The 26,241-nt window shown below is 43.3% G+C and overlaps 2 protein-coding genes and 1 long non-coding RNA gene across 4 annotated transcripts in view; 1 reads left to right on the top strand and 2 right to left on the bottom strand.

Moving 5' to 3' along the window:
- Positions 1-9,680, bottom strand: part of kri1 (KRI1 homolog) — a 29,397-nt gene extending 19,717 nt beyond the window's left edge. The window contains exons 1-7 of one of the 2 annotated variants that reach the window (XM_068021156.1): positions 9,547-9,680; positions 8,885-8,958; positions 6,840-6,945; positions 5,065-5,170; positions 4,474-4,525; positions 3,373-3,422; positions 2,273-2,372 (exon numbers count right to left, since the gene is read on the bottom strand). In XM_068021156.1, the coding sequence (XP_067877257.1) occupies positions 2,273-2,372; positions 3,373-3,422; positions 4,474-4,525; positions 5,065-5,170; positions 6,840-6,945; positions 8,885-8,958; positions 9,547-9,643 (585 nt within the window). In that variant the 5' untranslated portion in view covers positions 9,644-9,680. The remainder of the gene's footprint in view (positions 1-2,272; positions 2,373-3,372; positions 3,423-4,473; positions 4,526-5,064; positions 5,171-6,839; positions 6,946-8,884; positions 8,959-9,546) is intronic. The other variant, XM_068021157.1, reaches the window with a different exon arrangement.
- An 82-nt stretch (positions 9,681-9,762) lies between these two features.
- LOC137355708 (uncharacterized) lies at positions 9,763-26,241 on the top strand. The gene is made up of 3 exons (XR_010970958.1): positions 9,763-9,849; positions 11,671-11,749; positions 23,077-26,241. It is a non-coding gene; the product is annotated as an uncharacterized lncRNA (long non-coding RNA).
- Positions 14,784-25,504, bottom strand: LOC137355707 (cyclin-dependent kinase 4 inhibitor D-like). Its single transcript, XM_068021155.1, has 2 exons — positions 25,191-25,504; positions 14,784-18,496 (listed from the first exon to the last, which is right to left on the bottom strand). Exons 1-2 carry the CDS (start codon positions 25,326-25,328, stop codon positions 18,122-18,124), a joined length of 513 nt encoding a protein of 170 aa, XP_067877256.1. The 5' UTR covers positions 25,329-25,504; the 3' UTR covers positions 14,784-18,121.

The following is a 26,241-nucleotide window of genomic DNA, read 5'->3' as shown; positions in this document are numbered from 1 at the left end:
TTGAGCATAAAGTAACAGAATGTTCATTTTCTCTCAATGTTTCTAGCGTGGCAACTCATCAGGAAACACAATCATACTTCAAATTTTACATTGGGACCTCCTGATTTTAAACAGTGCAGTTGAGAAGAGTCAAGGTTGCTATGTCACCAAAATCAGCACTGACCCCAAAACTCACTACTGGAATATCAAAAGTTGAATGTTATTTATTTATTTTTTTTAAAAGATTCATTAGAACATTACAGCGCAGTACAGGCCCTTCAGCCCTCGATGTTGCGCCGACCTGTGAAACCATCTGACCTACACTATTCCATTTTCATCCATATGTCTATCCAATGACCACTTAAATGCCCTTAAAGTTGGCGAGTCGACTACTGCTGCAGGCAGGGCGTTCCACGCCCCTACTACTCGCTGAGTAAAGAAACTACCTCTGACATCTGTCCTATATCTATCACCCCTCAACTTAAAGCTATGTCCCCCTCGTGTTTGCCATCACCATCCGAGGAAAAAGACTCTCACTATCCACCCTCTGATTATCTTTATATGTCTCTATTAAGTCACCTCTCCTCCTCCTTCTCGCCAACGAAAACAACCTCAAGTCCCTCAGCCTTTCCTTGCAAGACCTTCCCTCCATACCAGGCAACATCCTAGTAAATCTCCTCTGCACCCTTTCCATAGCTTCCACATCCTTCCTATAATGCGGTGACCAGAACTGCACGCAATACTCCAGGTGCGGTCTCACCAGAGTTTTGTACAGCTGCAGCATGACCTCGTGGCTCCGAAACTCGATCCCCCTACTAATAAAAGCTAACACACCATATGCCTTCTTAACAGCCCTATTAACCTGGGTAGCAACCTTCAGGGATTTATGCACCTGGACACCAAGATCTCTCTGTTCATCTACACTACCAAGAATCTTCCCATTAGCCCAGTACTCTGCATTCCTGTTACTCCTTCCAAAGTGAATCACCTCGCACTTTTCTGCATTAAACTCCATTTGCCATCTCTCAGCCCAGCTCTGCAGCCTATCTATGTCCCTCTGTACCCTACAACATCCTTCGGCACTATCCACAACTCCACCGACCTTAGTGTCATCCGCAAATTTACTAACCCACCCTTCTACACCCTCTTCCAGGTCATTTATAAAAATGACAAACAGCAGTGGCCCCAAAACAGATCCTTGCGGTACACCACTAGTAACTAAACTCCAGGATGAACATTTGCCATCAACCACCACCCTCTGTCTTCTTTTATGAATGAACAGAAAGGATTGCCTGTTTTCTGCTCATTTCAGCGTTCCCCCCCCCCCCCCCCCCACACTTCTTGCAATGTTACATTGACAATAGGTAGTGATGGGACATAACATGACATATTTCACATATTTCTACACACTGCACGCAATGCTGTGGAAGTACTACAATTTTGTACAAAGAGTTAAGATAACAGCCAGAATTTTACTGTAGGCAGAAGGGAGTCGGACACTGACCGAAAAGTCAGTGGCGAACCTGCTTCCACCTCGTCTGGGGATCGGACCCATATTTTTTGGGTCCCCAGGCTTCAAATGGTGTGAGGCGGGACTTCCACCCACTTGAGGTAGGAAGTCCCGCCTAACAGAGCTGCCAGCCAATCAGTGGGAGCGGTGGCCACTGCTGGGACTGCAACCCAGCATGAACAGCAGATGCCTGGGAGCCGGGAAGGCAGGTAAGTTTTGGTTGCCTCACCGGGAGTAATCGGTTGGGTCCCAGCAAGGCAAGGGCGGTCGATTTGGGGGGGGGGGGGGGGTGGGGAGTGCTGGGTGTTGAGGTATTGGGGGCAGCCCTCCATCAGTCACCCCCTGGGATGTTCAAGAGCCACGTGTTTCGTTAGGCTGCTTCTCCCGGCTCCAGGACGGCCACTTGCCACGTGTAAAATCCGTGTGAAGGCGGATGAAGGTCCTTAAGTGGCTGTTAAGTGGCCACTTAAGGGCCTTGATTGGCCTGGGGCGGGCAGGCCGTTTTTCGCCACTGTCCTGCAAAAAGTGGTGGCGGAGGTGGGAGTGGGTTGGGAAGGTCTCTCGGTGCCTCCCGCTCCACTTTACGCCACCCCCCACCATCATCCCGCTTGTCGGGGTGGTGTAAAATTCTGGCCAACAATAAAAACGTGGAACTAGCAACAAAATAAATCACTTGCCCCACACACACCAGAAATTTCACTAACAATGGGCATGGCGACATGCACCACTCCAGACTTCATCTTCCCTCATGCATACAGACCAGAAATGCATAATAATAAGCACCTTCTCTTCTTCGGATTTCACTCGCGGTTTCAGAAAACCAAAACCATCATGGTTCCCACTGTCGCTGTCCTCCTCGCTGTCTTCAACAAACTTACGAAAACTACAGAAAGTACAGATCAACAGGAAAAACTAAGCAAAAAAAATTAACATTTAATTTCAGGGCAGGTGAGTAGCATAAAGGGTTAGCGTACAATCTTTTCCCTCTGATCTCTATCTGAATCCTGCTCAGGCCATCGAGGTGATGCAAGTCTCCGATTCTTGCCAGCTGGATGGGTCCTAACCATTTCACATAGCATTAGGAATGATATATTGGCCTCAGAGGGAGAATAGCATAGTTTTGCTAGAATGATAGCTGGACTCCAAGGAAATTACAATTAAATTACAAGGAAAGATTACACAAACTAGGGTTGTATCCCCAGAAATTTAGAAGATTATGGGGAAATCTGATCCAAGTTTTCAAGAAATTAAGGGGAAAAGATAGGGTAGATAGAGAGAAACTATTTCCGCTGTTTGGGGAATCTAGGACTAGGGGTTATAGCCCTATCAGTCTAAAAAATAAAGCCAGGCCTTTAAGGCATGAACTTAGGCTCAGACTGTAATCTTTCAAAATTGGTGCCAAAGTCCTAGACAGTATAAATGTAACTCCCCTCTTCAAAAAAAGAGACGGGTTAAGGCATGAAATTATGGGGAAGTTAGTCCTACTTCACAGACTTGAGGCAGTTAACCAATCATATGGGACAAAACTACTAGGCATTTGGAGAAACAGGAGTTAATCAGGGCCAGATTTCCAAAAGGTCATTATATAATGCATTGAAGGAATATCTCAGAGGACAGATAAAGAAAATGAGGTATTGTGGTATTTATGCATTTTTTAAAAATATTCAAACAGGGTATCACACAAAAGACTTCTGGCAAAGACAAGGGTATGAGAGAGCAATGTGACCACATGAACAGAAAGATGGTCGGAGCACAAAAAGCAATGAGTGGAGGTAAAAGAAAGATTCTTGGACTGGAAACAGAAATTAGATGAACGAACTAGGAAAATTCTATAGTGTATTCAAGCAATGTTTATTCCAAGGACTAGTATCATATGTACTCACTTTTCTCTCAGTTGTTTCTGTTCTTCCATATAACTGGGGGATGTTGCTCTCTGAAACAAAGATCCAACAATATCCATCCCCATCACAAAAGCAAAGGAAAGTTACATTCTTATTTGCAAACAAGCACCTTTAGAACAATGGTCTAGAGATTTCTTGGGATGCCTACAACATTGAAAGCGGAGGGAAACATTACTGGAATCTTCACTGAAAAGTATCCTCACTTGTAAGATACCAAAGCTTGTTTTATCAAAGGAGGAGCTCCCATGATGGCCTGGTGGGTAAAGGTACTACTCTGTGTAAGGTGCCAATGACTGAATGATCACAGGTTCGGATTGAGGTCTGTGCTGAATTAGCTGATTTTAACAGGCAGCAGTGGAAAAACTGCAAGTAACTTTGACTATGTAACAGAAAAATACAGCCAGCCAGACAGCCTACTCGTGACTGCTGTCCAGCAATCCTTGCTGGAAGGTAAACGTGCAATGGCAACAGACGAAAGCAGGATTGCGTTCAGCCAAGGTCACGGTGTGCTTAGGCACAGATGAGAAACAGTTGTTTGGGCAGGGGGCATGGGGTCATAGGGTCTACAACGCATCTCAGCAAATGTATTGTAAAGGCACTATATAAATGCAAGTTAAGTCAGTGCCTCTGAGAAAGGAGGGGAGAGAATTGTAAAAATAGGAAGGAAACAAATAAGCCTTTTTCCTTACACCTTTCCAAACCCACCGCACCAAAACGGTGTGATAGTCAGTCAACTGATAGGATATGTCAAACATTTCCACAGACTCAATACAGATCCCTGCTCCTAGATAATGATCTCACTCAGGTAGTCGGCTAATTTGTACCCTTAATGTTACCAAGTCTTTGGAAACCACTGATAATTTCAAACTGGTAACCAGAATTCCAGGTTTATCCCTCTCCCTTCCCTTCCCCATGGCCACACCAAATCAGAGGGAGAAAAGTAACCAAAAAGTTGCAACGAACGCTCAAAACACATAAAAAGCGTATACATAATCTCCCGTCTCCCATAACACAGGCCACTCCTAATGACAGTAGTGGGACCCATGTAAACACAAGAAATAAAATAACTTGTAGTATTCCTACCTCAATTTTCACTCTCGACTCCTCCTCATCACTCTCTTCATCTTCATATTTCCTTTATAATAAAGATAAATACATTTAGGGAAGAAACTGAAGAATGCTCTGGTTATCCAAATCTTACACATCAAAGATAATGCTGAAAATTGACATCAATTGCAACACTTCGTTAACTGAAGTAGCATATGCTAATTGAAGCCTTGGGTCAGTCGAACTTTTGACTCCTCCTCCAAGTAGGACACTCCTTCCCAGGGTAGAGTGCCTTAACAAGAAATGGCAAAGGACGGATGAAATTCTTCTACGAACATTAAAACAGGAGACCCGTTTGTTTTTTTCCCCATAAGTGATGGCCCTCTAACAAAATGACGGGAATGTATGGCTTTGAAACATGCATTTTTTTTTAATATGGAGAACAAGCAATTGCCAGCTTCCCCTTAAAGGATGTCCCGTCCCCCCCCCCCCGCCAATAAAATATGGCTTCAAACATAGGTGCGAATAAAATTGAGACAAGAGGGTAGCTAGACCAAACTGGACTTCAGTACAGAAAATATTCTACTGTTCCTACATTCCTTGATATGTTCACCAAATATGACTTACCCCTCCTTCTCAAGAATGACCTTCCTTTCATAATCCTTCAGGTACATTGGTTTCTCCTTTTTCCTTTTATTTGTAGTGCTCTCATCACCTTCTTTGCTAGACTCTGCTAATAGAAATGTTGGGAAATTACCATCGGATTTTACTAGCTACACATTACTTTTCCACCTGTCTCTCCTCCTCACCACCCCCCCCACCCCCCGCCGGGGCAAATATTCAAATATTCATAAAAGGAAAACAAATTGGAAATCTGAAGTGAAAAAAAAAACGTTTGAAATGCACAGCCGGTCTGTCTGTGGCTATAAAGAGGAAGACAAGTTAATACTTTGGGTGGAGACTTTTATCACAGCACCCGAGGCATATATGCCACGTTCCTTTTAGATGTGGACAGACCTGTTGTACACTTCTGGCATTTTCCATTGTTGGATTGTTCCATTTTTGAAATATCGGGGAGTTGTGGGCTATGAGAAGCTGGCACGAAAGAGGAGTTGAGGTCTGGGGCAGATCAGTCATGATCTTATTCAATGGCGGGGCAGGCTTGAAGGGCCGAATGGCCTACTCCTGCTCCTATTTCTTATGTTCTTATAGATGAATGCAATCCAGTGCATCGCTCAACCAAATATTTCCAGTGCTTGCTTACCAGCAATACTCAAATTTGGTTACTACCTGCAGGTGTGATGGAAACATTACAGTGATTCTTGGCTTGGTATTCGAATGGATGCATAACCATCACTTCTATAGGTTCCACAAAGTGTCAGCACTTTCTCAGAAGTTAGAGTGTTACAGGCTCAATCCCCACGCCAAGTCTCGAGCACGAAATCTTGGCTGACACTTCAGTGTAATGCTGAGGGTGTGCTTAATTAGCAAAGGTATCGTCTTTCAGATGAGATGTTAAATAAGGCCCTGTTTCAGATGGACGTAAAAAAGAGTCCATGGAATTATTCAACAAAGAGCAGAGGAGTTCTTCCAGTGTCCTAGCCAATATTTATCCCTGTGTTTGTATATGTAATAACAGTGACTGTACTCCAAAAGCAATTCACAGGCTGTGAAGCACACTAGTACATCATGAGATTGTGAAAGGCTCTATTTAAATGAAAATTCTTTTTGTCCTCAACAAAGGGCAAAATACCATAAACAGCAACCTGCATTCATATAGTGAAAATGGCCCAAGGTGCTTCGCAGGAGAGTAAGTGGACAAGAATTGAGACATAAACGAAAGAAGGAGGATATTATGGTGGGTGAATAAAACCTTGGTCAAGCAGGTAAGTTTTAGGGAGGGTATTAAAGGAGGGGGGGGGTGGCGGTTGAAAAAAAGAGTTTAGGGAGGAAATTCCAAAGCTTAAGGCCTACATGACTGAAAGGACAGCTGCCAATGGTGGGGCGAAGGGAGTTGGCGGATGCAGAAGGGGTCAGAGTTCAAGGATCTTAAGAGGGTTGTAGGACTGAAGGTTATAGAGATAGGGAAGGGTCAGGCCACTGCAGGATTTGAAAATGGGGATTAGAATTTTAAAATGATGCAATGGTAGTCCGGAAGCCAATATAGATCAGCGACCACAGGTATGATAACAGCATGTTAAAGAGGTGTGCCATAGATTAGTTGAAACTCCTCAACAGCAGATGTGGGAGACAGGGATGAGAAAACATTGCCATCGCTGAAGTTTCCTAAATGACCTGATAGTGGGAGAAAATATCACAACACTTAGGCACTCAAAGTTGCTCAGATGTAATAAAATAACCAGATAGCTACTATTTGCTCGTCAAACCTCAACAACACCTACCTTCCAATGTATAAAACTGTGCATCTTTTTGGTAGATTTTGGGATCCTTCTTCTTCAACAAAGATAATGTCCTGTAGAAGTTTACATCCAGTTTGGGGTCAGTTTCCTTTTAAATAAGTAGAGAAAGGGCTAAGCATCAATGGCTTATGGAAAAGATCAGTGGTCAGACACATTTGACGTGACCTGAATTCCAAAACCAGGAACCACTGTGGAAAAATATTCTCGCTGCTAAAATAACATGGCTTTGAAACTTGCAATTGTGTTAGTGGGTCATTCATTTGGGAGGAAAAACAACTCTCCTAATTTTAGTTGAAGTGGAATTACTTTCCCGATCTTACCTCATTTGTGGTCAGTTTTAGGTGACGGCATGAGTCCTCTCTGGGAAAGACCTCGTGGAATGGACTGAATTGAAGACTGGCTATTGGCACACAAGCAACTGGAACGGTCATAGCAGGGGTCAAAGAACATTGGCTATCCTGATTGAACAACTTGGTCACGTTTTAATGCCAAAATGAGGTTAGGCATTTACTTCATATCCATTTTGTGGAAAGATATCTCAAAGCTACCCAACAGTTCCATCACCAACTGAACTTGCAAGGATTCTTTACAGTACTGGTGTCATTCAGTGATCACTCTGACCCAAATTACAGGCCAGCTGCAACTTGGCTCAGTTGCAATTGCACGGGAGTCTGAATCAGCTCTTGGGTTCATATCCTACTCCAGCATATAAAGTGGGCTGACACGTCAATACAGTGCTGAGGGAGCATTACACTGTTGGAGTGGACAACAAGAACTTGCATTTATGTTGTGCCTTTAACATAGCAAAACATCCCAAGGCACTTCACAGGAGCGTTATGAAACAATATCTGACAGAGTCACATAAGGAAATTGTAGGACAAATGACCAAAAACTTAATCAAAATAGTAGGTTTTAACAAGAATCTTAATGGAGAGAGGTTGACGGGTGGAGAGGTTTAAGGAGGGAAATCTAGAGTTTAGGACCTAGGCAGCTGAAGGCATGGCAGCCAATAAGGCAGCAATGACAATCAGGAATGCTCAACAGGCCAGAATTGGAGGAACTCAGATAGTTGTAGGAAGTTACAAAGATAGAGAGAGGCGATGCCATGGAGGTGTTTGTGAACAAAAATGAAAATTTTAAAACTGACCTCCGATCCAGCAATGTCTCAATGTACATCAGTGAGCACAGGGATGACAGGTGATCGGGACTTGGTGCTGCATCCTCGTTTGTCTGTGCAGGTGGATATTAAAAAAGTCCCATGGAACTATGTGAAGAGGAGCAGACAGTTCTCCCTCCTCACTCTGCACCCCCCCTCTGCCCACATGCAACATTCTGCTCAAGGAGGCAGACAGAATGGCAAAATTTAGGATAGAACTGGACAGACATTTGAGGATTGGGTAATTGAGAGGTATTCATTCTTGGGACTGCCAGAAAGACTGCAGGCTCTTTTCTCATCTTACACTTTCCCATTCCCTAACCAACATTCCTCCCTCAACCACCAAAAATAGATCAACTGATCATTCAGATCATTGCTGTTTGTAGCATCTTGTCATCTGCAAAATGTCTGCCACACTAACCTTATTGGCAACAGTATCCTTTTAGGAATTTATTCTATGTGAATTGCTTTGGGACATCCGAGAGCATCATTCTGACTTCTTTCTCAACACCTGTTAGTCTTCAGCATCTCATCTCAGGGAAAAATAAATAGAAGGGCGGCAGTCGTCTCCATTGGACCATTGGAAGCAAAGGAAAACAGGGTTCTGTGTTGCATTCAGCTACCCCTACCCCCTCCATCTACCCCTCAAAATTGTAAGTAATCCAGGCCCTTTATCTCAAATACGAGCAATCAGAAATAGAAAACACCGGAAAAGTCACAGGAGCCATCAGTTCTGACTAAGGTTCTCCTGTGAAACATTAACATCCTCCCTCTCTCCATTACTGCTGCATATTTCTGGAATTTTCTCTTTTTGTCCCATATATATTATTTGGTAAGCTGGTGAAGCAAGAAACAATTTTAGCATACTTACCACTTCACTTTCATCATCAGATTCAGAGCTGGAACTCTCTTCCTCGCCTGCCCTGTCCCCATAACGGTCCTTCACTGAAAATCAAAGAGAGAGATCTGAGAGCTTCTCGTTGTAATGACCATAAGTACAATTCTGAAAATATAAAATGCTCTCTTCCTTTTATTCTGCAGATTCATTCTTCCTTCACTCTGAACATTACCTAGGTACAAATCTAAACACGAAATATATACATAAAAAAATGTATATATATATATATATATATATATATATATATATATAAATTTTGTATATGTTAAAGTATATATATATACTTTAACATATACAAAATTTATAATATAAGTTCCTTCACATTTTATGTATACATATATATATATAAACAAATTCTTTACACCTATTTTAGTAAAATATGCAAATATATTCTATACATGCGTTTATCTGTACTGTAGAGATAGGTTATATGTTTATTTTTTCTTTATGTAGATATTTACAGTGTTTTTAAGAGATGTTGAATATTTTCAATGCTTTAATTGAAGCAGGTGTTATTGTTCTGTAAGTTGGCGTCTGTGGCCTACTCCAACAGGCTTTGCACTACGACAAGGCTAGAAACAAAACACGAACCCAAACCATTCCCTCCCTCAGAGGGACACCTGTTTGTTACTCACGCCGTTGCAACTCCTCCTTCTGCCGGTACTTCTCGTACCTGCCGGCGAACCGCTGGTTGATTTTGAGCTCTAGGCCTTGATCCATTGCCGTTGCCATGCACACCACCCGACCCCCTCCTCCCAAGCGCAGCCGGTCAAAGGTCAGGGATCACCACCAGCCATCCACCAATCGCAGGCCGCAAAAGGCCTTTAACGGGACACACGTGATTAGAGTCTTCTTTGCTCAACAGCAGAAATTTAGTCAGCATCAATTGTGCATTGTGGATCTTTCAAATGGAAGTTACTTTGAAATATGATTTCTAGGTAAAGTTCCTTTAAAATAATATTTTTAAAAGCTTTTAAAAACTCCATATTTTTAATAAGTTTGCAATCTACTACCAGTATATTTTTCTCCTTAAGATACTGATGCTTATTGGGGTAACGTTTCCCAGGCATAGCTAAACAGTACTTCACCCACATGGCCATTATCTTTTTATTCATTCTTTGAACGTGAGTGTTGCTGGCGAGGCTAATATTTATTTATACAGTACTATTAATGGTATATATTAATGAAAGAAAGATTTGCATTTGTATAACACCTTTCACAACCACAGGACATCCCCAAAGTGCTTTACAGCTGATGAAGTGCTTTTGAAGTGTAGTTACTATTGTAATGCAGGAAATGTGGCAGCCTATAATATTTATGCAATAATTATTTGTACCTTAAATGAGTCACCTCAGAGGGCAATTAACAGTCTACCACCTAGGTGTGGCCTGGAGTCACAGAGACCAGACCAGGTATGGAAGGCAGGTTTCCTTCCCTAAAGGACAGCAGTGAATCTGTTAGGTTTTTATGACCATCCAACTGTTTACAGGTCACTTTTACGGATGACAGTTATTTTTATCGCATTTAATCATTGCATTTTAAAAATTCTTGGTATGTACTCAAAGTGCAGTAACCCATGGATCAAGAGCTGGAAAGTGGGATTAGATTATGTAGTTTTTTTTGGCCAACACAGACATGATAGGCTGAATGGCTGCCTTTTCTATGTTTATTTCCAAATTCTTTAAACTGAATTCAAATTCTCAAACAGCTGTGGTGGGAATTGTACTTCTGTTTGTAACGGTCCAGAGCCTCTGGGTTACTTTCCAGTAAGACAGCCAGTACACCATCGTAGCCCATTTTCCATATGGGAGATGGTGAGTGTCAACAGGCTATACTCGCATAGAGGAATTTGTATCCAAGCTTGATTTTGCTCTTGCCCAGTGTCTAAACATAAACACACACTTTGTGCAGGGTCATAAGCAGCAGGCCATCACATACAGTGGACAGAAACAAATTTTAACAGTCAAAATTTGTTTTGGAGCAAATTACATCCGTGTCCACTTTATATAAAAGATTTTCCATTAATCAAAATGTTGAAAGAAACGCAAGAGGAAGTCTGGTTTACGAAAACCCCGTCAAGCTTGTCCCTATCATCCAACTCTCCCAGTCTCGTATCCAACTGTGCTTAAAACTTGCCTTTAAATTTGACCACAAACTCAATAAATTATTTGAAATGTTTATCACACCCTTAGTCACTTTTTACCAAAGTCTTTTTAAGTTGCGTTTCTATGAATGTAAAGATGTCCTCTTGACTGACTTTGAAATAATGTTCTATGCTCCACTTACCTACACAATATAACATGTCATACACCTTGCTGTGGTAACTAGCACTCTCAACTGTAGAGTGTAATCCCGTGTAATCTCATTTGTAGAATGGAATCTTGTCTCATCGCTCACCCCCTTTTCACTTAGGATAAATTCTGTTGCAAAGAGGTTTTTTTCATCTCCATGGGGTGTGTTGATCTGTCTCCTCTCACTTAGGTCCACAACATCTTAGATGTTTCAACCTCAGGAAAATTATGGGTGGTGCAAACACAGCCATGTGCCAAAGATAATGGAAAATCCTTCTAAGGTATATCAGTTGATCTCCCATGGTGTACACTGGGAGTCAAGACCAAATATTGTCTTCAGTTGAATTGGCGTTGGAGGGTAGGGATTCATGGGACCAGGGCTCATAAATGTAATTAACTCCCTATTTCAAAGTCACACATTCTCTCCTTTTTCTATAATACATTGATTTTGTGTAATTATATTTACAGTTAAATAACAAGACTTATAGCCATTTTGGAAGCACAGGAGTGGAGTTGATTGGAACATCGCAGAAACTCTGCTAAGAAGGTAGGAAATGCAACATTGAGGTGCTGCAGTGCCACTGCTGGTGGGAGTGTGGAATTACCACGTGACAAGTTGACATAGAAAAAGAAAGACTTGCATTTATATACTTTTCATGACCACCAGACCTTTCAAAGTGCTTTACAGCCAATGAAGTACTTTTGAAATGCAGTCACTGTTCTAATGTAGGAAACGAGGCAGACAATTTGCGCACAGCAAGCTCCCACAAACAACAATGTAATAGCGAGCAGATAATCTGTTTTAGTGATGTTAATTGAGGGATAAATATTGGCTAAGGCACCAGGGAGAACTCCCCTGCTCATCTTCAAAATAGTGTCATGGGATCTTTATGCCCACCAGAGAGGGCAGACGGGGCCTCTGTTTAACATCTCATCCGAAAGTTGGACTGATTTGATTATAAATATTCAATTTATAATGGAAACAATCTGACACAAAAAGATGACAACTGGAAGTAAGATTTTGCAAGCAGGAAGTGTGCAGATGTAAGTTTAAAAAAAAAATTACAGATATCAGTCTATTTATTGTTTTAAACAAACTCAAACAAGGTCTTCATAGTTCCAACAGTAGCTCTTGTTTGGAGTAATTTAATTTTTTAATCTAAAAATGTCACCTGTTCAACGTTACCTCACTTTCGAAAGTAAACTTTTCTCCATATCTCAATAAGATGGTCACCAATAAATCCAATAGGGAATTCAGGGAAAACTTCTTTACTCAGAGTGGTGAGAATGTGGAACTCACTACCTACCATAAGGAGTAGCTGAGGCAAATAGCATAGCTGCATTTCAGGGGAACCCAGATGAACATGTGAGGGAGAAAGGATTAGAAGGTTACGTTAATAGGGTTAGATGAAGAGGGGCAGGAGGAGGCTCATGTGGAGCATAAACACCAGCATGGAACCGTTGGGTCGATTGTCCTGTTTCTGTGCTGTATATTCCATGTAATTCAGTGTAAGTTCATAGATACCACATGCTCTGTGGAGAGACAAGTTCAAAGGGAGCAGAGGTCAGAGACAAGCTAGAACAGTACAACACTGAAGCTCTGATGGGTGCTGTCTAGTGTGGCTCCCACAGGGAGCATGGGATTGGTTAATTTATACACATGATCTGACTCAATTAATTTTACTGCTAACATCTCACCAGGTTTGCCAGTTCTGATGAAGGGTCACAGACCTGAAACGTTAACTGTTTCTCTCTCCACAGATGCTGCCAGACGTGCAGTGTATTTCCAGCACTTTGTTTTTATTTCAGATTTTGAGCATCTGCAGTATTTTGCTTTTATTTTATATTATTGGCAGGTTTACTATTGTGGAACATTCCTTCTTTTAAAAAAAAAACCGCAAGAACAAATAAAACTTTTGTGTAGCGTCTTACTGCGCTGAAATATCTTAAAAGTGATTGACAGTAAATTGTCTTTTTTTTTGCACAGCAGTAATGTTGCAAAGTAACTAAGTGGTGCAGTGACTATTACTATGTAGATAAATGGTGCAATGACATGCTTTGTAGTTAACTGCAAGAACATATTTTAATTTTTGCAATGGGCAGGATTGTTGATACCAAGAATGAGCGCTTCTCCTCTCTCTCGCTGTGCACCTCCCAATTACAAGCCCTGAGTGGAAGCTTAATTATAATTGTGATCTGCTGCTAAAACTCAAGTAATGCCACAGGGCAATGCTAGGACAGAATAATTGTGAAAATTATGGGAACACAAGAGTTCTATGCTTACTCTTGTTATAGCGATTACCTGTCAGGATTCTGGTTTGGCAGTTCTGTAGCAACTTGCCAGTAGGGTTGTCCAAGGTGACTTGCCTGAAGATTGCCTTGTGGGAGCCTGTGCCCTGTTTCTGCTCGGCCACTCGAGTCCCAAGAGCAAGAGCTCGTATGTTTGTGCAAGTCATTTTTACCATATCAGACCACGCTGTGGCTATTCATTGTGCAGTGGTATTGCTGTTAGCTTTTTACTGGGAGGAATATAAGTCTCTTCTAATGAAATTTAAAGCTCCCTTTAATTTCACAGAATCATAGAAACATACAGCACAGAAAGAGGCCATTTGGTCTGTTTTGCTTAATCCCACATTAATGTTTTAGAAGGAGTTTGGGACTCTCTTCCACAAATGGCCATAGGTGCTGGATCAGTTAGTTTTAAAACTGAGATTGATAGATTTTTGCTAAACAGAAGTATCAGATGTATTGAAGGATATGGGACAAGGTCAGATATGTGGAGTTTGGTTGAAAATCAGCCATGGTATCGTTGAAAGTTGGAGCTGGCTTGAGGGGATAAATAACCACCGCCTTTTCTTATATATTTTGTCCATAACCCTATATTTTCCTCATCCTCAAGTAACTGTCCAGCTACAGCCGATGTGGACACGATGGGCCGAATGGCCTCCTTCTGCACTGTAACAATTTTGTAATTCTGTGTTTCCTTTTAAAAATAATTTATGGAATAAGCTTCCGGCACCTTTTCAGGTTGAGTGTTCCAAACCCCAACAATAATATTTGTAGAGCATAATAGTTAAAGATTTGTGAGAATTCTTTCATTTCCATCTGCAATGTTCTCTCACTCTCTCCTACACGTGCTAACACATGCTGGGTACGGTTCTATTATTGCCCCACTCTCAACACCGACACCAACCCCCACCCCCTCCCTCAACAACCCTCCGCAAATGGCCATTGTTCATGTGCGAGCCAAGACTGTGTGTGTTGGCAGGTTGTCCAATCAAAGAAGGCATTGCAGTCAGGTAACAATCCTGTTCTCACCCAAGGGAGGTCCACAAAGGTGAGAGTTACGCATGCAGTAAAAGTCACTAAACCATAATCAGGAGCAGGAATGCTGGCTGACTTTTTTTTCTCATTTTATTCCCCACCACTGCCCACCTCCACCAACACACACCCAGGGCAGTGAAACCAATTGTAGCACCCATCCCGCCAATTCCAATCTGTCAGCATAGATTGTGCAGTAAACCAGGGACCTTCTTATCTGTGTAGCCTGTGTAAAGAAAGAAAATATCACACTCTGGTGCCCATATTAAATTTTCCAACAAAGGTTATATAATTTATTTGCAGATTTTAAAAAAAAGTATAATATCCATCAATCAACAAATTCAATGTCATAAATATAATAATTATGTGCAACATCAACCAAATTACAATCTAGCAACCTATAAAGTCTTCAAACAGTCCCCTCCCTAACTGAGTTTTGTCCCCTATTCTTCACAAATTTCCCTGAGGCCTTCAGTCCAGCTGGAATGCATTTCCACAATTGCCAGCCAGGGCCATGCCCCAAATGACCATTCTTAATTTAGTAGCCCCTTTTTATTTAAAAAAAAAAATCTTTGTACTCTATGCAAACCCCAAATAGTTTAAAACGACAAACTGTTTCACAACAACAACAACATGCATCTACATTGCACTTCTAATGTAAAAACATCCTCATGCACTTCACCAAAAGGGCATAAATGAAAATGACCGGCGAGGCAGAAAGGAAGAGTTTAGGACGGGTAACTAATGGCTAGCTCAAAGAAATGGGTTTTTAGTAAATTTTTCAAAAGGTGGAAAGTGAGGTGCAGGGACAGAGCAGGATTCCCAAAGGACAGGGTTGGAGTGACTGAATGCTGCCCTACTAATGAGGGGATGAAATAAGGAGGCGCAATACACAGACGGTTGGATTAAGTGCCGAGTGGGTGGCAAGAAAATTGAGGGCGCAGGATGCGGTTCCCATGAACAAGGTAAGCTTGGAAAGGGTTGAGGCAGAACAGGAATGGCGGGGAAAGGAAGAGAGATGAACAAGAAACTGTAAAGAGTTAGGGCTAGAGTGACCCAAGATCTAGAAGTCCACCATTAATCTGCTCTCTCTATCTACATCTTGCTAGAAAAGGCAAAATGCAGCATTTAAATTACATCTTTGGTGAAACAGAATGTAAGTAAAATACATTTTTTTTGGATCCATTTCCTAAATTATCATTTGGAATTTTTTTCTCTCATTCTTTAGTGACTATTACAGGAGCAGGAACCTGTTTGATTTCCCCCACTCCCCAACCAAGGGACAGCGAGGCCATTTGTGGCTTTACTGCTAAATTTTGCTGAGATCACTTAATTCAGCACAGCCTGGAATTGAAACCAGGGTGCCTTTCTAGTCTGCATGGCTCTGGGGCCTTGGTGCCATTAGAACCAAGATCCATTTAAAGGCAATGCACCTAGTCCACAAGAAGGAGCTAGTTGCTAAGTTCACCTTTGTGTAGGAGCTGAATTGATAACATTTAAAAAAAAAACTGTTAAATTAACTTTACCTTGCAAACACCTTATTTGAGTAGCACCACTGAGAGACTGGCACACTTCTACCATTTAGACAAAGCTTCATAATCTCCAGATACCCTATGTTGTTGACAGCATCACCCTTCTGATGAACGATCATCATCCTAAAACGTTAACTCTGTTTCTCTCTCCACAGATGCTTTCTGACCTGCTGAGTATTTCCAGCACTTTGTTTCGCCTACAGTATCACTAATATGTTCTGAGGGAAATGTGATTCCCACTTGAATTTATACAGTGCCGTAACATATCAAAAACACCCCATGGTGCTTTACAGGATCATTATAAAGAAAAATTTGACACCCAGCCACATAAGGAGATATTGGGGCAGATAACCAAAAGCTTGGTCAAAGAGGTAGGTTTTAAGCAGCATCTTAAAGGAAGAAAGGCAGAGGGGTGGAGAGGTTTAGGGAGGGAATTCACAACTTAGGGCCTAGAGAGCTGAAGGCTGCCAACTAATGGTGCATCAACTAAAATCGGGGATACTTAAGCCTGGATTAGAGCAGTGTCGATGTCACGAGGATTTTTGGGGCTAGAGGAGATTAGAGTGACAAGGTCATGGAGGGATTTGAAAATAGTTTTTAAAATAGAGGTGTTGTTTGACTGGGAGCCAATCGAGCACTAAGGTGATTGATGAACGGGACTTGGTGCAAGTAAGCAGATGGATGGCAGAGTTTTAGATGATCTCAAGTTCACAGAAGGTAGAATGTAAGAGGCCAGCCAGGAGTGCATTGGAATAATCAAGTGTTGAGGTAACAAAGATATGGATGAGGGTTTCAGCAGCAGAAGAGCTGGTGGGGGTGGAGTTGGGCAATGCCAGTTTCCACCTTTGTAGCAATCGGAGGACAAGGAAATTGAAATGCCAAAATTTCACTTCGGTATTCACTGGCCAAGCTATTTTACCCATTTATTTGTATTCAGCTCCCACATCCAGTTGACACTAGCACTAGATACTAATTCAAAGTTAAAGAAAATCTTGTTCAATAGCCCTTTGCACAGGATAGTCTTTAACCAACTTGCCAAAGGCCCCTCACATTCACAGGACTGTTGTTCACTCAAAGGTTAAGTGTGCTCCCATTTTGGAAAAAGACATTTAAAGAAATACCTTCAGGACAAAGGGTAATTAATTTTCAAATATAAATAAGCTTGAACATGCACTCCCTTAAGTATATACTGAATTATTAAAGCACCAATGACTCAAATTCACTGCTACATTAGCTGCTGTCTGTTTCCTTCTAAGAGTAGAGGGAGAAAACACAAAGCCACTTTAAACCTAATAATGTGTACAGTACAACTCATTTTGCTTTGCTTTTTTTTTTTAACAGTACTTTAAATCATTGTAAACACACATTACTTAAAACAAGGTGACTCTGGCTTTAACTTCCTAATCCATGAGATTTCTTTCTTTTAGAACTATTTTCCATGAGGTGTTCCTGCTTAGTGTCTCATGTGAGCTGAACAGCGGGCTCCATTCTACCTCAAGATTCCCTCAATTAGTGCAGATCTCCGCATCCAATGCTGTGATGGCTCCTGAGTGTTCTGTCCGTAGACCACGTTTTTCCGTCAAAAGGGCAGTCCGTTGTACTTTCTCGTGTAATGCGATTGTAAGTTCGTGGAACTGCGCTGGTGTGATGTGCATTGGAGCTCACTTGCATAAGATGCTGTGCAGAGCTCAAGGCTCTTAAGGTGATGTGTGCAAAACACCCTTGGCTCAAGTGATGTTGGAGGGTTCTGCGCCACTTCTTTGTTCAACCTTTTGAAAAGGAGCTGCGTAATTAGGCAGCACAAATAGTCAGTGGCACATTTTTAAGTTATTTTGGCTAACCTTTTGGTAAGTTGACCACCAAATGTTTTTGGAGGAGTTGCCACAATGGGTCAAGACTAAGTGGGTGAGTTTTTTTTGAAAAAAAGCATATACAATGAGTCCACAATTAGCAGTGCAAAGTAGGAGTCCAATATGGTGGAAAGGAAGGATTCACAGCATGGCTAAGACCATGGATTGAGAGAGGTAACATATAAGCAATGTCAGCATCTTTTAACAGGCCCTGAATCAAACTATGATTTGGCTCTCAATAGCCTGCAACTGCTGCTCCAACCAGGCCACTACTTCAGTTCTGTTGGATGCTCTTGCCAGGTCCAGTGGGGTTTGCCCACTGGAGTTCTTGTGCAAGATGTCTGACCTTGGAGTCAGGTACTGGACAAGGTCCAAGTAGCCCTCTTGGGCAGCCAGGTGAATGGGCAGGCAGCCCGCAGCATTCTTGATATTCACATCCGCCTTGTATTTTGTCAGGACTGTCATGGTATCCAAGAAACCACTCTGGGCCACATCATGTGCCAGGGTGAAGCCCCAATTATTCTGAATATTGGGCTCTGCCCCGTTCTTCAGCAGTTCCTCTGCGACCAAGGTGCTGCCCAGCATCATCACCTGCAAAGAGGAGCATAAAAGGGGTTTAGGAGGCTTTGTTTAACCAAGGAGCTGGCCTTGGTCTACAAGATTTGCCAATGAAATCAATCCGAGCATCAACAGCATGTGCCATGTACAGGAGGCACTGCAGCAACCCACCAAGGCTTCTTTGACAATATCTCCCAAGCCTGCAAACTGCACCACCTAGAAAGGCAAGGGCAGCATATTCATGTGAACACCATCACCTCCAAATCATACACCATCCCAACTTGGACATATATCACTGTTCCTTCATCATCACTGGGTCAGAATCCTGATGCTCCCTACCTAACAGCGCCTTCACCTATGGACTTCAGTGGTTCAAGGAGAAGGCCCACCACCATTTTGAAGGCAATTAGGAATGGGTAATAAATTCTGGCCTTGCCAGCGACACTCACATCCTAGGAATGCATTTTAAAACAGATAAGCAAGTAGAGACAATATTGTAAAAAAGGCCTCTTGTGTGGAGGGTTTGGTACGGTAAGGTTTTCCTTTTTTTTTAAATCTCTGTTGTCAATTTAGTGCAGAGGGTATGGAAGCTAGGGCAGTTGCATGCTCCTCTTGCAGGATGTGGGAGGTGAGGGTCACCACTGGTGTCTCTGCTGACTTCACCTGTGAGAAGTGCACCCAACTCCAGCTCCTCGCAGACCACGTTAGGAAACTGGAGCTGGAGCTGGATGAACTTCGGATCATTTAGGATGCAGAGGGGGTGATAGCTTTGCAATGATAGATCATTGGGATACCTTCTGGGGAAGGTGGGACCTGTACAAGAAGGACGGGTTGCATCTGAACTGGAGGGGCACCAATATCTTGGGCGGGAGGTTTGCTAGAGCTCTTCGGGAGGGTTTAAACTAGTTTGGCAGGGGGATGGGAACCGGAGCTACGGATCAGTGGATGGGGTAGCTGTTGAACAGGCAGATACCGAGTGCAGAGAGTCTGTGAGGAAGGTTAGACAGTTGACAGGGCAAAGTTGCAGCCAGTATGATGGGTTGAAGTGTCTATTTTAACACAAGAAGTGTCAGGAATAAGGGTGATGAACTTAGAGCATGGATCAGTACTTGGAGCTATGATGTTGTGGCCATTACGGAGACGTGGATATCATGGGCAGGAATGGATGTTGGATGTACCGGGGTTTAGATGTTTCAAAAGGAATAGGGAGGGAGGTAAAAGAGGTGGGGGAGTAGCATTGCTAATCAGGGATAGTATCACAGCTGCAGAAAGGGAGGTCGTCGAGGAGGGTTTGTCTACTGAGTCATTATGGGTGGAAGTCAGAAACAGGAAAGGAGCAGTCACTTTGGGAGTTTTCTACAGACCCCCCAATAGCAACAGAGACATGGAGGAACAGATTGGGAGGCAGATTTTGGAAAGGTGCAGAAGTAACAGGGTTGTCGTCATGGGTGACTTCAACTTCCCTAATATTGATTGGAACCTCCTTAGTGCAAATAGTTTGGATGGAGCAGTTTTTGTCAGGTGTGTCCAGGAAGGTTTCCTGACTCAATATGTAGATAGGCCGACTAGAGGGGAGACTATGTTGGATTTGGTGCTTGGCAACGAACCAGGCCAGATGGCAGATCTCTCGGTGGGAGAGCATTTCAGTGATAGTGATCACAACTCTCTGACCTTTACTATAGTCATGGAGAGGGACAGGAGCAGACGGGATGGGAAAATATTTAATTGGGGGAGGGGGAATTACAATGCTATTAGGCAGGAACTGGGGAGCATAAATTGGGAACAGATGTTCTCGGAAATGCACGACAGAAATGTGGAGGTTGTTTAGGGAGCACTTGCTGCGACTGCTGGATAGGTTTGTCCCGATGAGGCAAGGAAGGGATGGTAGGGTGAAGGAACCTTGGATGACAAGAGATATGGAACAGCTAGTCAAGAGGAAGAAGGAAGCTTACTTAAGGTTGAGGAAGCAAGGATCAGACAGGGCTCTAGAGGTTTACAAGGTAGCCAGGAAGGAACTGAAGAATGGACTTAGGAGAGCTAGAAGGAGACATGAAAAAGTCTTGGCGGGTAGGATTAAGGAAAATCCCAAGGCGTTCTACACTTATGTGAGGAATAAGAGGATGGCCAGAGTGAGGGTAGGGCCGATCAGGGATAGTGGAGGGAACTTGTGCCTGGAGTCGGAGGAGGTAGGGGAGGTCCTAAATGAATACTTTGCTTCAGTATTCACTAGTGAGAGGGACCTGGTCGTTTGTGAGGACAGCGTGGAACAGGCTGATATGCTCGAACAGGTTGAGGTCAAGAGGGAGGATGTGCTGGAAATTTTGAATGATATGAGGACAGATAAGTCCCCGGGGCCAGACGGGATATACCCAAGGATATTACGGGAAGCGAGGGAAGAGATTGCTGCGCCTTTGGCGATGATCTTTGCGTCTTCACTGTCCACTGGAGTAGTACCGGATGATTGGAGGGTGGCAAATGTTGTTCCCTTGTTCAAGAAAGGGAATAGGGATAACTCTGGGAATTATAGACCAGTCAGTCTTACGTCGGTAGTGGGCAAATTATTGGAGAGGATTCTGAGAGACAGGATTTATGATTATTTGGAAAAGCATGGTTTGATTAGAGACAGTCAGCATGGCTTTGTAAGGGGCAGGTCATGCCTCACAAGCCTTATTGAATTCTTTGAAGATGTGACAAAACACATTGATGAAGGAAGAGCAGTGGATGTGGTGCATATGGATTTTAGCAAAGCGTTTGATAAGGTTCCCCATGGTAGGCTCATTCAGAAAGTAAGGAGGCATGGGATTCAGGGAAAGTTGGCTGTCTGGATACAAAATTGGCTGGCCTATAGAAGTCAGAGGGTGGTAGTAAATGGAAAGTATTCAGCATGGAGATCAGTGACCAGTGGTGTTCTGTTCTGGGACCTCTGCTCTTTGTGATTTTTATAAATGACTTGGATGAGGAAGTGGAAGGCTGGGTTAGCAAGTTTGCCGATGACACGAAGGTTGCTGGAGTTGTGGATCGTGTGGAAGGCTGTTGTAGGTTGCAACGGGACATTGACAGGATGCAGAGCTGGGCTGAGAAGTGGCAGATGGAGTTCAACCTGGAAAAGTGTGAAGTGATTCATTTTGGAAGGTAGAATTTGAATGCAGAATACAGGCTTAAAGACAGGATTCTTGGTAGTGTGGAGGAACAGAGGGATCTTGGGGTCCATGTCCATCGATCGCTCAAAGTTGCCACCCAAGTTGATGGGGTTGTTAAGAAGGTGTATGGTGTGTTGGCTTTCATTAACAGGGGGATTGAGTTTAAGAGCCGCGAGGTTATGCTGCAGTTCTATAAGGCCCTGGTTCGACCACACTTGGAATATTGTGTTCAGTTCTGGTCGCCTCATTATAGGAAGGATGTAGAAGCTTTAGAAAGGGTGCAGAGGAGATTTACCAGGATGCTGCCTGGACTGGAGGGCATGTCCTACAAAGAAAGATTGAGGGAGCTAGGGCTTTTCTCATTGGAGTGAAGAAGGATGAGAGGTGACTTGATAGAGGGGTACAAGATGATGAGAGGCATAGATAGAGTGGATAGCCAGAGACTTTTTCCCAAGGCAGAAAGGGCTATCACCAGGGGGCATAATTTTAAGGTGATTGGAGGAAGGTTCTTTACACAGAGAGTGGTGAGTGCGTGGAATGCACTGCCAGCGGTGGTAGTAGAAGCAGATACATTTAGGGGCATTTAAGCGACTCTTGGATAGGTACATGGATGATAGTAGAATGAAGGGTAGGTGGTTAGTTTGATCTTAGGGTAGGTTAAAGGTTCGGCACAATATCGTGACTAAATAAATCAAATTCTCCTTTTATTAAATGGTATTTTGGGATGGAATTTCACAACTTTCTCCATTTTTCTGTAAACTGTAAATGTGAACTCTATTTATATTCCTTGATCTATGTGTTTAATTGTTAACCCTTACCATCTGAGTAAATAAAGAATACACATAGGAACAGGGGTAGGTGATTCAGCTCCTCAAGCATGTTCCACCATTCCGTTCGACTATGGCTGATCTGTATCAGATCAACAAGATTCACTAATTGTGTAGGTAGATATTTGGTACTGGGAAGGGGAAATGAGGTTAACTGCACTTGGGGGGGGGGGGGGGGGGTGGCGGTTGGGTAGTCCTGGGCTTTGATTGCATTGGAGGGATGGTTTTGGGGGGGGGTGGGGATTTTTTTGATATGGCAACACTATAGAGAGGGAATCCAAAGTTAGGCACAACTGGAGATTTAGCTGAATGGTGGATTCTGGGGGAGTAATTACCACTTTAGGCAGGGAGGTGGAAAACTCACAGTAACTGATCAGCTGCCAGTTATATATGCTTACCTGATTTTTCTTTTAATCAGTGGATAGAAGAAAAAGAAAAGTGGGAGGCATGGTGGGAAGGTGTCACGTGTTAGTAACACTGGTTTGTGACTTTCTAAGGGATCTCTGTACACGTTGAAATTGATTTTTTTTTTTGTGATCAGATCCTGGACATGTCTCTGTGTGCCCGTCGATCCCTGTCTGTCTCCTTCCCTGTCTCACAGCTGTAGAATAATGTAAACATTCTAATCATATCTCTCTCCCCACAGCTGCAAGAAGATGTAGACATCGCAATTACTACCTTCACCTGTGAATTTGGCTCCATAACAGGCCTGAGGGCGCTGGGCCAGGATGAAGTCTACCATGGGAATCCAGACACTTGGGAATCAGTTTTAAAAAAAAAAAAAATCCTCTGCAGAAGTTTAAAAACAGCTTCTTTTATACAGCAGTGATGGGCTTTCAGAGTCCAGTGCCTTCCAACAGCCAATGGTAGGGTATCTTCCACATGACTATGTACTAATCTCAGCCAGCAGGAAGGCACAGTGTGAGGCCAGATATACGGTCAAAGGCAGAATGGAAGAGGCTTGGGCACAGATGCCCCTTCATCCACAGCCAGACCTTCTCAGGAGTGAAATTGGGAAACATTTCTACATGCAAAGGGTGGCAGAAGTTGTGAACTCTTTTCCGTGAATGGCAATTGATGCGAGATCAATTGTTGGTTTTAAAACCGGGATTGATAGATTTTTGTTAACCAAAGGTACAAGGGATATGGTACAAAGGTGGGTAAATGGAGTTAGGTCAAGATCAGCCAGGACCTTACTGACTGGTGGAACAGATTTGAGGAGCAAAATGACCTCCTTTTTCCTATGTTCCGCTCCACCAGGACTGTATCTTAAAATAGTAACCCTCCTTAAAACAGTAACATAGCACAGAATTTTGTCCCCCCTACAGTCAGAAACGCTTTGCAGGCAAACAGTTTAATAAAGCCACAGATGCTGAAGTAGCTAATCTCAGTAGCGAGGGGGAGAGGGGCACTGGTTAAGGAATACTGTAGTTGGCACCAGTTTCCCATCCAGTGTTCCTCACCCACCATCAGTGAGTGTGGACACTAGGTGAGGATGTCGTGAGTCTTTAGAATTCTCTTCCTCAAAGAGTGGTGGAAGCAGAGTCTTTGAATATTTTTAAGGCAGAGGTAGATCGATTCTTGATGAGCAAGGGGGTGGAAGGTTATCGGGGGTAGGTGGAAATGTGGAGTAATCAGTTCAGCCATGAGCATATTGAATGGCGGAGCAAGCTCGAGGGGCCGAGTGGCCTACTCCTGCTCCTAATTCGTATGGGATCAGAGTTGGTCATGATCTAATTTGGGCTCACACAGTACTGGTCGGGCGAAGTGGGGGGGGGGGGGAGAAGAGGGAGAGAAATGGAATCCCCTGTTTAAATATAACTTACCATGGTGTGATAGATGATATAAACCCATGATAATCCTTCTGTACACAAAACCCCACCCTTTTTTTAAATTGCATTTATCCCCACTCTGCTTTAAAGCTGACCTTTACTGGTTTCACTTTTAATTAGCAGTATTGCGGTTGTATCGAGCAGAGGGGCATGTAAAATTAGCTGAATTGCCCCCTGGTCTCGTCTTTCTTCCTCCCCCCCCCCCACCCACCCCCCCACAAAAGCAAGCTGGCAGCCGCCCGTCACACATTCCCCCACTTCAGGCTCCGCCCTTTCATAGTAATTTAAGGTGGAGTTGCTATCATATTTCTCAATGATTGTCCCTTTTACTATTTATTAAAAAAAAACCTGTCAGATATTTTAGCTGTGGCTCTAACCCTCCGATCTCCGCCCTGTCACTACAGGCAAAAACAAAGTTGTTGGGAAAGGTTTTGAAGGAAGGTGTTATTGGGTTTCAAAATCGGATTTTCACCATCGCCGAGGGCGAAGCCAGCAGGGAAGCAGCTTCATTCACAAATTGTTACGACCCCCAGTGGGTTAGAAACCAAAACTGCGCCCAAACTTTTACACCTTTAGGCGCTGTCCGTTGCAAGGAGAACTGGTTAATCTTCTGCGGCAGGTTTAACAAGCTGGTGTCTTCCCCCACAGAGGCATCGCAACCCAGAGAGACAGCGGCAGGTCCCAAATGTCTCAAATATCGCTTTGCAATTACGAACTATTCATTTGGTACATTCAGCAACAATACAATTCTCCGAGGACTTTATCAATGCCCAAATTTTCACAAAAATTAAAGAAACTCAAATTACATTTTTGCAGAAGATTAAATCTAGATTTAATTTTCAAGGAGTTTAGCCTAAAACGGCTGAGAGTGTAATTCAGGGCTCCGGCACAGTACTGCTTCCCTGATTATCTTCCAAGAGGCACCAACCTGCAGTGCGGTGTGTCCGTATTCATTCACCGCATTAACATTCACTTTCTCTTGGGTCAGCAGACGCTTCACCTCTTGCCAGTTTCCCAGCGCGGCAGCCGTGGCTAGCCGGTTCCCGCCTCGGATGTTTTTGCTCATGTTTTTATTTTTCTTTTAAACCCCCCGCCCCCGACGCAGTGCGACGGGACCAAAAGCCAACGACTGCAGCCCGATGTTGCTGCTCCAAGTCTCTCCGCCGCCGGGCGGTCAGATCAGCTCAGCTTCCCACCCCCGCGGTGATTGACAGCCGCAGCCGCCAATCAGGGATACCGCTCGGCGACAGCCAAAACTGAAACTCAACATTCGGAGGCCGAGCGTGCCGGCCAATCAGAAGCGCGCAAGGGGGAAAAAAAGGCAACAATAACACCTTACGTCAGACATTTGTGACGCCGTCTGTTTTTGTTACTTCCGCTGGCCGCATGTGCGGACACCTCAGGTACACAGAGCCAGTGACAGCTCCCAGGCGACAGCACCACACTTTTGCACTAAAGTGCCAGCTAATATCACATTACAGGCTGCCTTTCATCCAGTGACTTCATTACTCAGATAATCTAGATCGGTGTGTGCAAGAATCCAGCATCTTCCCACCCGCCACCTCACCACAACACTTGATAAAAGTCCAATTTGATCTTTTAATTCCAGTGTTATACATACCGAGGAAATTCAAGACGCTTGGCTACCCCCTGGCACTCGCTGGCTGGGCTTCTCCTCTCCCTTACTTTCACTCCTGCTCACTGTGCATCAGATCCAGGTTGAGTGCTGAAATTGACCGTTTTAACTTGAGGTTGAAGTGGCTGGAACTGCCGCTTGGTTTATCTAGGCACGTCGAGTGCTGAATTCGAGTCCTGCGGTGTTAGGATGTCAATTTTTTTTCTATTTCTGTTTTTTTGTCTATTTGCAGACTTTGTCTCATAATTGTTAAAATAGCAGAAATTTCGTATGGACACACTAATAGGTTACTTATGAAGAACATAAGAAATAGGAGCAGGGGTAGGCTATTCGGCCCCTCGAG

The sequence above is a fragment of the Heterodontus francisci genome, chromosome 43 (assembly GCF_036365525.1).
Source record: "Heterodontus francisci isolate sHetFra1 chromosome 43, sHetFra1.hap1, whole genome shotgun sequence".
NCBI lineage: Eukaryota > Metazoa > Chordata > Chondrichthyes > Heterodontiformes > Heterodontidae > Heterodontus > Heterodontus francisci.
Note: the sequence above shows the minus strand (reverse complement) of the source record. Positions and strands in the feature narration are given on the sequence as shown.

Bases quoted from the DNA above. Each gene is read 5' to 3' on its own strand.
- LOC137355707 (XM_068021155.1), bottom strand. From the start codon at position 25,328: ATGAGCAAAAACATCCGAGGCGGGAACCGGCTAGCCACGGCTGCCGCG. The intron at 18,497-25,190 runs GTTGGTGCCTCT...TCCTCTTTGCAG, and splicing joins ACGGACACACCGCACTGCAG to GTGATGATGCTGGGCAGCAC.